Consider the following 14031-nt stretch of genomic DNA (forward strand, 5'->3'; position numbering starts at 1 on the left):
AGACACTCTGTGCTGGGAAAAGCTATCTTAAAGGGAAAGTATCAACAAAATGTGTTGCTGATTACAAATTGCCACATCTGAGCCAAGAAAAGATCTTTGAAGGAACTGAGGATATCATAAGCCAGGAGTGTGGGAAATCTTTTATTCAGAGTTCACACGTGGTGCTACATGAGAGATGTCACACAGGAGAGAAGACACACAAATCCCAGGAGTGTGGGAAATGTTTTACTAACAGTTCACAGTTAGTAATCCACAAAAGACTCCACACAGAAGAGAAGCAATACCAATGCCAGGAGTGTGGGAAATGTTTTGCTTACAGTTCAGTCTTGGTGAGGCACAAAAGACTCCACACAGGCAAGAAGCCACACCAATGCCAAGAGTGTGGGAAATGTTTTACTAACAGTTCACATTTAGTGATCCACAAAAGAATCCACACAGGAGAGAAGCCATACCAATGCCAGGAGTGTGGGAAATGTTTTGCTTACAGTTCAGTCTTGGTGAGGCACAAAAGACTCCACACAGGAGAGAAGCCACACCAATGCAAGGAGTGTGGGAAATGTTTTAGTCAGAATGCACACCTTATAGAACATGGGAGATCACACACAAGAGAGAACTCATACAAATGCCAGGAGTGTGGGAAATGTTTTGCTCGCAGTTCATACTTGGTGAGGCACAAAAGACTCCACACAGGAAAGAAGCCATACCAATGCCAGGAGTGTGGCAAATGTTTTGCTCGCAGTTCATACTTGGTGAGGCACAAAAGATCCCACACAGGAGAGAAGCCATCCCAATGCCAGGTATGTAAGAAATGTTTTGCTCACAGTTCACTCTTGGTGAGGCACAAAATAATCCACACAGGAGAAAAACAATACCAATGTCAGGAGTGTGGGAAATGTTTTGCTCGCAGTTCACACTTGGTGAGGCACAAAAGACTCCACACAGGAGAGAAGCCATACCAATGCCAGGACTGTGAGAAATGTTTTGCTGACAGTGCACAATTGGTGAGCCACAAAAGATCCCACACAGGAGAGAAGCCATACAAATGCCAGGAGTGTGGCAAATGTTTTGCTTGCTGTTCAGCCTTGGTGAGGCACAAAAGACTCCACACAGGAGAGAAGCCATACCAATGCCAGGAGTGTGGGAAATGTTTCACTCAGAGTTCATCCCTTGGGAGCCACCAGAGAATCCATTGAAGAGAAAAATCATCCAAAGAGTTAGGACAAAAGTAATAATGTGAACTGCAACTGTGAAATTTTAGTTGTGGATATTCTTGTACCATAGACTATGCATTTAATATTTTCCAATGAACACGTGTGATTCTCTTGGCTTCCAGTAACGTGGCTTGTCTTTGGACTGATTTCTTAGACAATTCTCTTCTTGGTTTTGAACTCTGTTCAGATTTCTTCTTCTTCTTTGCTTTGTTTTGCTTGACTTGGGAGTGTTTTGGAGAACTCTTTTGCTTCTCTGTTCATGGGCATCACCATGGGACTGGACTGGCTTTACTCTGTCAGCCTTTGTGGGTAAACATCTGATTTCAAACAGGATCGGGTTGCTGTAAGTTTTTCAGGCTGTATGGCCATGTTCCAGAAGCATTCTCTCCTGATGTTTTGCCTGCATTTATGGCAGGCATCTGCAGAGGTTGTGAGGTCTGTTGGAAACGAAGAAAATTGGGTTTTCTGGGGAGTGTCCAGGGTGTCTGTTGGAGGTAGATGTGAAATGGCCATGAAATTTCAGCCATGAAAGCCTTCGACACACATCAGACAGGACCGTTTGAGAAGTCCTGCCTAAGATTTGGTAGAGTCCACTTCCTTGTCTTTTCAATACCTAAGTTGAGGGGGTGCTGTTGCTCCATCTCCTTGCCAAAGAGTTTTATTTGTTTGTAAATCTTTCTCCGAAACGCAGTGCCTAAGATACCTCCCCACTTAACATGGTTCTTCTTCATCTACTCACATTGCTGTATTCAATCGGTTAGGTGGGCAGGGGAGCTTGGCTGAAGGTCAGGAGCTCATCCTGACACGTCTTCAACTGTCAACCTTTCGGTTGGCAAGATTTACTTCAAGTGCAGCAGGTGAAAAGCAGAGGCAGCCCTAGGTAATTTTCAATGGTAAGCAAACAGTATTTTGGTGCCCCCCCCCCCCAAACCAATCACTGATATATATTTTCTGTTCGTCGTGGGAGTTCTGTGTGCCATATTTGGTTCGGTTCCATCATTGGTGGAGTTCAGAATGTTGGTGGGCAGGAAAAGAAATTTAAAGGTGGCCTTAAAGCCAACCTTAAAAGCTCTGGCATAGACACTGAGAACTGGGAAGCCCTGGCCTTTGAGTGCTCCAGCTGGAGGTCAGCTGTGACCAGCAGTGCTGTAGCATTTGAAGAAGCATGAATGGGGGGGGGGGGGTGAAAAAGAGAAACATGTTTGGCCCCATACTATATTCTCCCCTGCCAGTTTGAAGGCCTGTGTCCAGCACTTTGTTTCCAATTATTATCTCCCACACAAATATTTCCCGTTTCATTTCTATCTCATCCTGAGTTTTTATCATTTTATCTTGTTCATGTGGCCCGCTCATTGTGATCGTATTTTTGCACTGTTTTATTGTATTCTTACAATAAATTTGGGTTAAACCACTGAGCTGCTGAGACCGGACACAGAACTCCCTGCCTACAAGTTGATCTGATCTGCAGCAGGGAGTTCCACAGTTCCACAATGCACCTCTTGGGCCATCCTCATGAACGTGGCCACAGCAGCAACTGCAACTTAGAAGCCTCCTCATTTCTTTGCTTTTCCCCTTCCTAAACATAACTAATCCCCCAATAAAATGTATCAATTAATTGCAACTTTCTCCTCTCCATAGTGTTACTTTGTGTCCTTTACGGCCTCAAACTTTCCTTTCAATAAACATTTCCTTTCCCGGGTGGCAGACGGCTGCCGGCCCTCCTGGGATGCGTTTCTCGCATCCCAGGGAGGCCGAAACTGCGTTCCTTTAAACTGCGGATACAGAAACCCCTTGGGCCCCGGTATCCGCGAGTTAACGGATTGCTCGAAAAATGGTGCCAATCTTCTTGGTCTCTTGGTGGATCTAAGGGCTCCTCTCTCCCGGGCAGGAGCCCCTAAATTCTAGCTCAATATCACTGCTAAGCTTGTTGACCGAAAGGTCACAGGCTCTCAGCCCCAGCTTCTGCCAACCTAGCAGTATGAAAACAGGCAAATGTTAGCAGATTGATAGGTACCACTCCGGTGGGAAGGTAATGGTGCTCAATGTAGCCATGCCAGCCACATGACCTTGGAGGTGTCTGCGGACAACGCTGGCTCTTTGGCTTAGAAATGGAGATGAGCACTACACCCCAGAGTCGGACACGACTGGGCTTAATGTCAGGGGAAAATCTGTATCTTATCTATTGTATTCTTATGTTTTATTTGCTTTGCTGCGATGTTTGTTTTGTGTTTTTGGTTTTATTGTGTTGTAATGCACTACCGGGCTTGGCCTCATGTAAGCCTTCTTTCGGGGAGATGGTGGCCAGGTAATAATAATAATAATTATTATTGTATTGTCGAAGGCTTTCATGGCTGGAATCACTAGGTTCTTGTGGGTTTTTTCGGGCTATAGAGCCATGTTCTAGAGGCATTTCTCCTGACGTTTCGCCTGCATCTATGGCAAGCATCCTCAGAGGTTGTGAGGTCTGTTGGAATTAGGACAATGGGTTTATATATCTGTGGAATGGCTGGGGTGGGGCAAGGAGCTCTTCCCTGCGGCAGTTAGGTGTGAATGTTGAAGTCCACGGGCATGTGGACAGTTTCAACAGAAAGGAAGAGACCATGAAGGTGAACAAAATCTGGCTACCAGTATTAAAAAACTCTAAAATTATAACAGCTAAACAACAGAGAGGAAAAAACCAGGCACAGATTAACACTTCCCAGAAACAGATTTTCCCAGGCTCAGGCAGGCCTTCAAATGCTAATGAAGGTGATCAGCTAAACATTCACACCTAACTGCAGCAGGGAAGAGCTCCTTGCCCCACCCCAGCCATTCCACAGATATATAAACCCATTTTTCCTACTTCCAACAGACCTCACAACCTCTGAGGATGCTTGCCATAGATGCAGGCGAAACGTCAGGAGAAAATGCCTCTAGAACATGGCTCTATAGCCCGAAAAAAACCCACAAGAACCTAATAATAATAATAATAATAATAATTATTATTATTATTATTATTATTATCATTATTATCTTCAGTCCTTTGGTTCCAGGGCTATTTGAGAGATGCTCTTTCCCCTCCTTCCAGAGTAACCCTGGGTAAGGAAGGGTTAAGGGGAGGGAGTTGGGTTCCCAGAGAGGCAGGAAAGAAGTGGGCCTACTTATACCTGCCTTTCCTGTCCCTCTAGGAACCAAACGCCCTCCCCTTCACCGTCTCTTGCCTGGCTGGGAGAGAAGAGAAAGGCCATGGATCATGAGGCATCAGCTGAAGGAATCTTGGGGGGATCCAGCGTGGGTTGGGACTGAATGGGAGCTCAATGGGAGGCCAGGTGGGTCTGGAGCCTGGAGAAGAAGAGGCCCCAGTGGAAGGAGGGCCCAGCATTACCTGGCTCTGAAATAAATACAGGGCTTGTTATTTCACTCTCCAAAAAAACCCTCCCAAAGTCTGTTGTCTAATTCTGACTTTCTTTCACAGAGGACAGGTGATTGTTGGCTATGAATTTTGGAGTAAAGCCAGTGGAGGATTTTCTTTGCCTTGAAAGAAGAGGATCCAATTGGCTTCTTCATCCATCTGTGGTTTCAACATGGAGAGATCCAACTCACCTGAACCTGAAGCAGGCAGGGCCCCCGGGAGCAGTGGGGAATCCTGGAGGAGAACTACACAGACGTTCCTGGATGCGCACACACAGCCCCAGCGCTTCAGGCATTCCTCCTTCCGAGAGGGCGAGGGACCCAGAGAGGTTTGCAGCCGCCTCCACTCTCTCTGCCGCCAGTGGCTGAAGCCAGAGCAACACACCAAGGCGGAGATGCTGGACCTGGTGATCCTGGAGCAGTTCCTGAGCATCCTGCCCCCAGAGATGGGGAGCTGGGTCCGAGAGTGTGGGGCAGAGACCTCTTCCCAGGCGGTGGCCCTGGCGGAAGGCTTCCTCCTGAGTCGGGCAGAGGATGAGAAGCAGCAAGGACAGGTGAGAGCATTGCCTCATGGTTTCACTATAGCTGAGACTGATGGACTGATTAAATGTACGTCCCGCCTTCCTTCCAAGATGGGACCGATGTGAGGGAGAAGCCGGACTCTGCTCTCTCAGCCTCTTTTCCCACCTGCTCCAACCCTCCAGTTCTCACCTCCATATCTACTGTAAGCTCAGTTGCTGCTCTACTTAAATTTGAAAATGATGGGGGGTGGAATATGGCCAATGTAAAAATGCAGTTTCTACATATTTGGGAAAAATCCTTTTCTAATCTTTCTCCATAGTACTTCTAAACTTCCCTGTGCTCTTTCAGGACCAAAATAACTACATAGAAGTCCAGCCTGCAGCAGAGAAATCTCCATCAGACACCACCCAGAGCCTCCAGCAGAAGGAGCTCAAGCAGGAAGGAGATGGGGCTGCAACCTTGGAGGGTAAGAAGGAACCTTTCTGGGAGTGTTGGTGCTTTATGCCAGTGTAAATTCCCCTTCAGAGAATCCACAATTGGTTTGAGCTACAGAAGGTGCACATGCAGGATCATTTGGCGTTGAGATGAGGATATAGGTATGGGATGGATTAAAAGTGCTGAAGCCAATGTCAATATTGTACAGAGATAGGAAAAGCTGAGCTCATGGATGAAGTTAAAGTTAAAATGGAAATTGTGGTCTGGGTATTGGGTGAGAGAAGGAAATTAAAGAGTGAACAGAACTAAGATATCTTAGATAAATGGGTGGATAATAGAGAAGGGAGGAAGAGTGAGAAATAGGAAGTGGCTGGGGAAACGTTGTCATAGATGAATGACATGTATGGAACAAATGTACAAAATCTCGTATAACGCATAATAGTAATCATCATCATCATAATCAAAATCTTTTTTAAAAGATGAGTATATAGCTAGGCATTTGGTTGCAAAAGGTGTGATTTTAATATGATTTGCAGTTTTTTTCTGGAAATGCTTCTACATTTGCATACTGTTGGGTGGGACTGAAAAAACAGCCCTATCTTCCCAGGTGACATCCAAAGCTAAGATGAGCCATGAAACTGAGCTGGAAGACAAACAGACAACAAACAATAACTTTAGTCAATTGAAATACCAATCCAACCTATTCCCAGCACTGGTTGAGATAAAAAGTCCTAAACTCCACAACTTTACATATTTTTGGAGAATGCTCCTGTGTTCAGAGGGTCATTTCCTCATAGGTTTCTTTTTATGACTGTAATTCTCTCCTCTGATACATGTTTATGTGATCAGCTTTCCACTCCTTGCTCTCTCTCTCAGGAGCTGGAATGATGTTGTGGCCAAATCCACAGTCGAATCCTCAGTCGTTTCTTCCGCTTTGTGATGGAGTGGAAGTGAATCAGGTAATCAGAAGGATTCCTGGGAGAGGAGGAAGGGAGCTGCCTGGGGGTCATTTCTTCCAGGATTAATAATAAAAAATCTCTTGAAACAGAAAAGATTGAATGGGAATTTCTTAAAAGTGAGATACTAAAGGCACAATTGCAAACAGTGGCAACAAGGAGGAAAATAAATAAGGGAAATCTAAAAAAACCAGAATAAATGTCGAAAGATCTTCCAGCTGATCTAAGATTTAAAAGGGATGTGTACAAGAAGTGGAAAGGGGGCTGGGGAGGGACGGGAATCCCCAAAGAAGAGTTCAAATAACTAACTAGCACAAGTATGGAGAAGGCCTGAGAAACTACAGCAGAAAATGTGCTCAGGCTTGCCAGAGGGATTAAAAACAATTAAAGGGGGTTCTTTGGTTGCATCAGTAGAAGAAGGAAAGAAGAGCAAAGTGTAGGGTTTGCTCAGCAGTCTCCCTTCCTGGGCTAGCTGGGGTGGTCTTGGGGTTGGCTTTGGCGTCTCAGCGGCTAGTAGTGCCGGGAGAGTTCAACATCCATGCTGAGACTGCCCTGTTGGGAGTGACAACCATGGGTCTGTCCCAGATGGCGTCTTGCCCTATCTATGCTGCTGTACCTTGTTTTCTGTGCAGGATGGGATGGTGGTGATGGTGGTGTGGAGGAATGGACTATAGTTCAGTTCTCATGGGCTGATCACTACCTGGTCAGGTTTAGATTTTCTGGGACTCCAAACCTCTGCAGGGGATGGAGACCGATTAAGACGCTCCATCCCAGGTTGCTTACGGATCCAGATGGATTCCTGACGGCTCTTGGAGACTTTCCTGTCACTTTGGCAGGTGATTCCGTTGAAGTTCTGGCTGACCTCTGGAATGGGGAATTGGTCAGGGCGATGGACACAATTGCTCCTGGAGGTCCCCTCTCGTGGAGCAGATCCAAAACAGCCCCTTGGTTTTGCAAGGAGTTGGCAGAGATGAAGCAAGTGAGATGGAGACAAGAGTGACATTGGCAAAGAACTCAAAAACAGATCTGACCAAGCCAGCAATGTGATGCAGCAGGTTAGAAGCCCATGGGATTTGGTGCTGCATCCAAAGGAATGTAGTGACCTTCTTTCTGCTTTGGTGAGACCTCACCTGGAATAACACTGTGTCTGGTTCTGGGAAACACAATAAAAGCTGGAACATGTCCAGATTCCAATTCTAATTCTAAATGACAGTTGAGAAATAGTTGTGACTGACCAACCAGACATCTCTTCAAGGCTTAAACTATGGCATGGAGGCCTTAGCCCTTTAGGAAGAACTTCCTGGCTGTGAGAGCTGTTCAGCCGTGGAACTCTCTGCCCCGGAGTGTGGTGGAGGCTCCTTCTTTGGAAGCTTTTAAACAGAGGCTGGGTGGCCATCTGTCAGGGGTGCTTTGAATGCAATTTTCCTGTTTCCTGGCAGAGAGTTGGACTGGATGGCCCACGAGATCTCTTCCAACTCTATGATTCTATGATTTTTTCACTTTCAAACAACCAACAGGATTGTAAATCTGCTTTAAATAGATTCTTGTAGTTATTATTATTATTTTGCTTTCCCTGATGTGAGAAGGAAGTGTTTTCTTTTTCCACCAGGGCCCAATTGCTTTTGAGGAGGTGGCTGTCCTTTTCTCCCCGGAGGAGTGGGCTCTCCTGAGTCCTGATCAGAAAGTCTTGCACGTGCAGATCATGGAGGAGATTCATGGGATGGTGGACTCGCTTGGTAAGGCTCCCTCACTCGTGGGGATTTCTATTTCAAAATTAAGTTTCCCAATCAGCTCTCTGGTGGGAGCAGGAACCTAAATCATGCCAATCTCTGACAGTTCTCAAGGCAGGTCTTATCTTAGAAATATATTGACTTGGTGCCTGAGCAACAGCAATCTTAGCACCAGGTCGTTGTAGGTTTTTCCGGGCTATATGGCCATGTTCTGGAGGCAATTTTTCTCCTGATGTTTCGCCTGCATCTATGGCAAGCATCCTCAGAGGTAGTGAAGTCTGTTGGAAGTAGGAAAATGGGTTTATATATCTGTGGGATGACCGGGGTAATGTTTCTTAGCATCTTAGCACCAATCCAGTGTATCTGTCCGAACGTATCTCCTGCTACATCCCACCTCGGAGCTTGAGATCATCTGGGGAGGCCCTGCTCTCGACCCCACCACTCTCACAAGTGAGGCTGGTGGGGACAAGGAGCAGGGCTTTCTCAGTGGTGGCCCCTCGCCTGTGGAACTCACTCCCCGGGGAAATCAGAGCATCACCATCCCTCCTCTCCTTCAGGAGGAGGGTGAAGACTTGGTTATGGGACCAGGCCTTTGGGCAACCAGGCAATTAAAGACCAGCAGGATTGACGAAATGGTATTAAAAGCGGATCTATGAGACAGCAAACACTGACAATGTAAGGGAGGAATTTAGGTTTGTATTGATTTTATTGATTTTATTGATTTTTTACTGGAATAATGCATGAAGCTGTTAGTAACTGTGAATTTTACTGTAAGTTGTGATGATTGTTGTGATGCTGGCATCTAATTGTGCCTTTACTGTGTAAGCCGCCCTGGGTCCCCTTTGGGGTGAGAAGGGCGGGGTAAAAGAACCCCAAATAAATAAAATAATAAATTCGGACTACAGTGGGAAGACTTCAATGGTCAAGTCCAAGCGTACCACACTCCCTCGCAGCACCAGGGCCCCCTGGAAAGCCTCTTAAGAGTGTTCACCCCAGATCAAACACACACTCTTTGTATCTCTGTGAGTGTGTGTGAGAGAGAGATTGGCAGTGTAGGGGGGCGGGAAGCAGATTTTCAATAAGTAAGCAGCAAACCTCTCCTGACTTCAGCCACCTGGTTTTGCATTCTGTGTATGAAAAGCCACTGCATGTCTGAAGCCAAAAAGAGGTATGGAAGATGATGAAAAAGAGTTGTTTTGCAAAGGTTTACTTGCTCTTGATGTCTGCTGACATGCTTTTCCCCAGTAACTTGGGCTCCCTGGAACTCTATAAAGAGCCATTGCCCAGACTGATTGGCCGGAGAGTGGGGCCAGCGAATGGAGCATCAAGAAGAACAAACTTCCCCAGGCTTGACATATGAACACACAGCTAAAATTCTTTTTATGGGGGTGATATTCAGACTTGTTTTTCCTCCCAGCCAGGCAGTCTAGCCCCTGCATGTCCGAAGGCCAGGCTCTCTTTTTGTACGCTGTCTCTCCCAGCACACAAACTGCCCCTCAGCCATTTGCAAGATTGTGACCTCCAATGTAATGTCTACTATTTTCTGTCCTTTTGAATGATTGGGGCTTAGGGGTTTTTTGTTTACAGTCATATGGGGAGAGATAAATGGAGATTGTAGGAGAGAAAGAAAAAGAAGGGAAAGATTGTGGAATGGGTGGTAGCAAGATAAAGATTTAGCTAGAGAAAAAGGCAAGGATTTGAATGTGAAGGGAAAAGTGAGAAGGAGGCAGAATATAAAAACATGCTGGACTGAGCAACAAGTATATTCTAGTACATATGTTACTCAGCTCTCCCTTAGAGTCTCCAAGCAGTCAAACAGTGTCAATTGTTAATGGACAAGGGGTGAGGAAAGGACAGCGTTTATATCTTCAGAGTCCTTATCACTCATGCTGAGGAATGATTTGTTTCTGTTCTTCTTCTTCACAGCAGATAACTGGAATAAAAGCAATGGATACACCAAATGGAGTAAGCATTTTGCGCAAAATGAGGGCCTTCCTAGACACCAACAAAGCCACAGTGATGATGGAGGTTTTGCCATAGAAAGGCCTTACAAATGCAATGAATATGGCCAGTGTTTTACCCATAATATGGAAATTGTGCTTCACAAAACACTCCATACTGGGAAAAACCACCTTAAATGGAAAGTATCAGCAGAATGTGTTACTGATTACAAATTGCCACATCTGAGCCAAGAAGAAATCTTTGGGGGAACTGAGGATTTCACAAACCAGGAGTGTGGGAAATCTTTTAACCAGAGTTCACGCTTGGTGGAACATGAGAAATTTCACACAGGAGAGAAGCCACTGCACCAATGCCAGGAGTGTGGGAAATGTTTTGGTTACCATTCGGACTTGGTGAGGCATAAAAGACTTCACACAGGAGAGAAGCCATACCAATGCCAGGTGTGTGGAAAATGTTTTGCTTCCAATTCATGCTTGGTGAGGCACAAAAGACTCCACACAGGAGAGAAGCCATACCAATGCCAGGAGTGTGGGAAAGGTTTTGCTCAAAGTTCAGCCTTGGTGAGTCACAAAAGACTCCACACAGGAGAGAAGCCATACCAATGCCAGGAGTGTGGGAAAGGTTTTGCTCATAGTTCAGCCTTGGTGAGTCACAACAGACTCCATACAGGAGAGAAGCCATACCAATGCCAGGAGTGTGGGAAATGTTTTGCTTACAGTTCAGTCTTGGTGAGCCACAAGAAACTCCATACAGGAGAGAAGCAATACCAATGCCAGGAGTGTGGGAAATGTTTCGCTTACAGTTCAGTCTTGGTGAGACACAAAAGACTCCACACAGGAGAGAAACCACACCAATGTCAGGAGTGTGGGAAATGTTTTACTCAGAATGCACACCTTATAGAACACTGGAGATCACACACAAGTGAAGACTCGTACAAATGCCAGGAGTGTGGGAAATGTTTTGCTCGCAGTTCATACTTGGTGAGGCACAAAAAACTCCACACAGGAAATAAACCATACCAATGTCAGGAGTGTGGAAAGTGTTTTGCTCGCGGTTCATACTTGGTGAGGCACAAAAGACTCCACACAGGAGAGAAGCCATCCCAGTGCCAGGAGTGTGGGAAATGTTTTTCTGACAGTTCACTCTTGGTGAGACATAAAAGAGTCCACACAGGAGAGAAGCTACACGAATGTCAGGAGTGTGGGAAATGTTTTGCTCGCAGTTCACATTTGGTGAATCACAAAAGACTCCACACAGGAGAGAAGCCATACCAATGCTAGGAGTGTGGGAAATGTTTCACACAGAGTTCTTCCCTTGGGAGCCACCAGAAATCCATAGAAGAGAAAAACCATCCAAAGAGCTGAGATAAAAGTAACAATATGAACTGCAACAGGGAAAATGCAAGTTCTGGACATTCTGGTGCCGTGGACTATACATTTAACATTTTCCAATGAACATGTGTGAATCCCTTGTCTTCCAGTAACATGTGGCTTGTCTTTGGACTGATTTCTTAGACAGTTCTCTTCTTGGGTTAAAACTCTGTTGATTTGGGACTCTTTTGGAGAACTCTTTTGCTTCTCTGGTCATGGGCATCACCATGGGACTAGACTGGCTTCCTCTGCTCAGCCTTTGTGGGTAAACAACTGGTTTCAAACAGTACCGGACTGCTGTAAGTTTTCCGGGTTATATGGTCATGTTCCAGAAGCATTCTCTCCTACATTTCACCTCCATCGATAGCAGGCATCCTCAGAGGTTGTGAGTTCTGTTGGAAACTAGGGAAATTGGATTTATATATCAGTGGAATGTCCAAAGTGGGGAAAGAACTCTTGTCTGTTGGAGGTTGGTGTGAAATGTCACCCAAGTAAAAAAAAAAGTAGCACAACAAAGCTCTGGCAGACCGTGCAAAAACTGTCATGCCATTAAATGCTAATCAAGGTGGCCAATTCAAACATTCAGACAAGAGTCCTTTGCCCCACCTTGGTCATTCCACTGATATATAAACCCGATTTTTTTAGTTTCCAACAGACAGCACAACCTCTGAGGATGCCTGCTATAGATGCAGGCAAAGTGTCAGGAGAGAATGCTTCTGGAACATGGCTATACAGCCTGGAAAACATACATCAACCCAGTGATTCTGGCCATGAAAGCCTCCAACAACACATCAAAAGGACTATTTGAAAAGTTCTGTCTAAGATTTGTTAGATTCCCCTTTCTTGTTATTTGAATCCCTACGTTGAGGTCTTCTTCTCTGGAGCAGCACAAAGCAAGTTCCTTGTGGTATTCCTTCAGAGGGTTAAATACAATTGTCATGTCACTTATTTTAAAAATAAACCATATGTAACTCCATCAGTTGTTTCTCTGAGCTTAGTTTCCAGCTCCTTTACCATCTTGGTTGCAAATTTCCAGTTTGTGAGTGTTGTGTTGTCTTTCAGCTGGGATTCCAGAATTGAACACAGTGCTTGTGTTGAGGCAAAAAAAGGCAAAAATGCTTGTGTAACGATCAAGATTAATGCATAGACTCACACAGATGCAGAAGCCTTCTCCCTCCGATCAAGGAGCAAACTCACACGCTTGTCTTGTAGCAGAGTTTATACAAAAACATATCTACATACAGAGTCCAATTCTTCTCTTTAAGCCTCTCAGAACTCCAGTCTTCCAACACCTTTGCAAAAACCTCCAACCTTCCAACTCCTTCCAACACCTCCGAACACCACCACACTACTCCTCCAAACTCATCACAAGGAGTAACTCTTTCTTTACTCCTTTATTATCCCAACAGTTACACCACCCTGGCTGTGACTACTCAATGCTTGCCAGGTGGCCCGGCTCCCACTGCCTGCAGTCCTGATCCTTGCACTAAGAAATTATAAATCTCTTAACAGTATGCATGGTTATTTCCTTTGACGTGCAAATCATATCTCTGGCTGGAATTACTAGCTGTTTCACTGCTCCTGGTACACACACTTGTAATCCATATTAAATTGAGAAACATGAGTCTTGTTATTTTAGAATTTATTTATTTACTAGCCACCCCCTGCCAGGCATTGCTGTGGCCCAGTTTGATGATCTAGAAAATAAAGTAATTAGTGTTGGTTTTTAATATATGTAATTTCTTTATGCTTGTGGGTAAACAGTATTTCTTGCTGTTTCTTTGTCAGTGTTGATGTGGAGAGTGTCTGGTTTGCCCACTTTGGAACATGCAACATATCATTGTCCTTCTTTAGGGGTCTCTTTCAAATCTATGATATTATATCTCTCTCTGTGTGAATAATCTATCTATCTATCTATCTATCTATCTATCTATCTATCTATCTATGGCTGGAGGGCTCTTTGTCAGTAGGGTTTTATGTTTTCTTGCCCTGGTGAAGGGAGTTGGACTGGATGTGTTAAGATGTGCCTGGTTGTTTCCTCTCTGCTGTTTTGCTGTTGTAATTTTAGAGTTTTTTTAATACTGGTAGCCAGATTTTGTTCATTTTCATGATCTCCTCCTTTCTGTTGAAATTGTCCACATGTTTGTGGATTTCAATGGCTTCTCTGTGTAGTCTGACATGGTGGTTGTTGGAGTGGTCCAGCATTTCTGTGTCCTCAACATCTTAACACCTCTCAACAAAAGATTCCCCCAGGCTCAGCCAGGCCTTCAAATGCTAATGAAGGTGGTCAGTTGAAACATTCACACCTAGCTCTAGCAGAGAAGAGCTCTTTGCCCCACCCCAGCCATTCCACAGATATATAAACCCATTTTTCCTAATTCCAACAGACCTCACAACCTCTGAGGATGCTTGCCATAGATGCAGGCGAAACGTCAGGAGAAAATGCCTCTAGAAC

The 14031-nt window shown here is 45.0% G+C and overlaps 2 protein-coding genes across 2 annotated transcripts in view; one reads left to right on the forward strand and one right to left on the reverse strand.

Annotated features, from left to right (window-relative positions):
* LOC132765774 (zinc finger protein 850-like) overlaps window positions 1-14031 on the reverse strand; it is a 1095673-nt gene that overhangs the window by 471597 nt on the left and 610045 nt on the right. The gene's annotated exons all lie outside the window — the stretch shown is intronic.
* Window positions 1-14031, forward strand: part of LOC137094754 (zinc finger protein 721-like) — a 102730-nt gene that overhangs the window by 39798 nt on the left and 48901 nt on the right. The window contains exon 3 of the mRNA XM_067465079.1: window positions 6435-6517. Within this exon, the coding sequence (XP_067321180.1) occupies window positions 6435-6517 (83 nt within the window). The remainder of the gene's footprint in view (window positions 1-6434; window positions 6518-14031) is intronic.

This window comes from Anolis sagrei, chromosome 2 (genome assembly GCF_037176765.1).
Source record: "Anolis sagrei isolate rAnoSag1 chromosome 2, rAnoSag1.mat, whole genome shotgun sequence".
NCBI lineage: Eukaryota > Metazoa > Chordata > Lepidosauria > Squamata > Dactyloidae > Anolis > Anolis sagrei.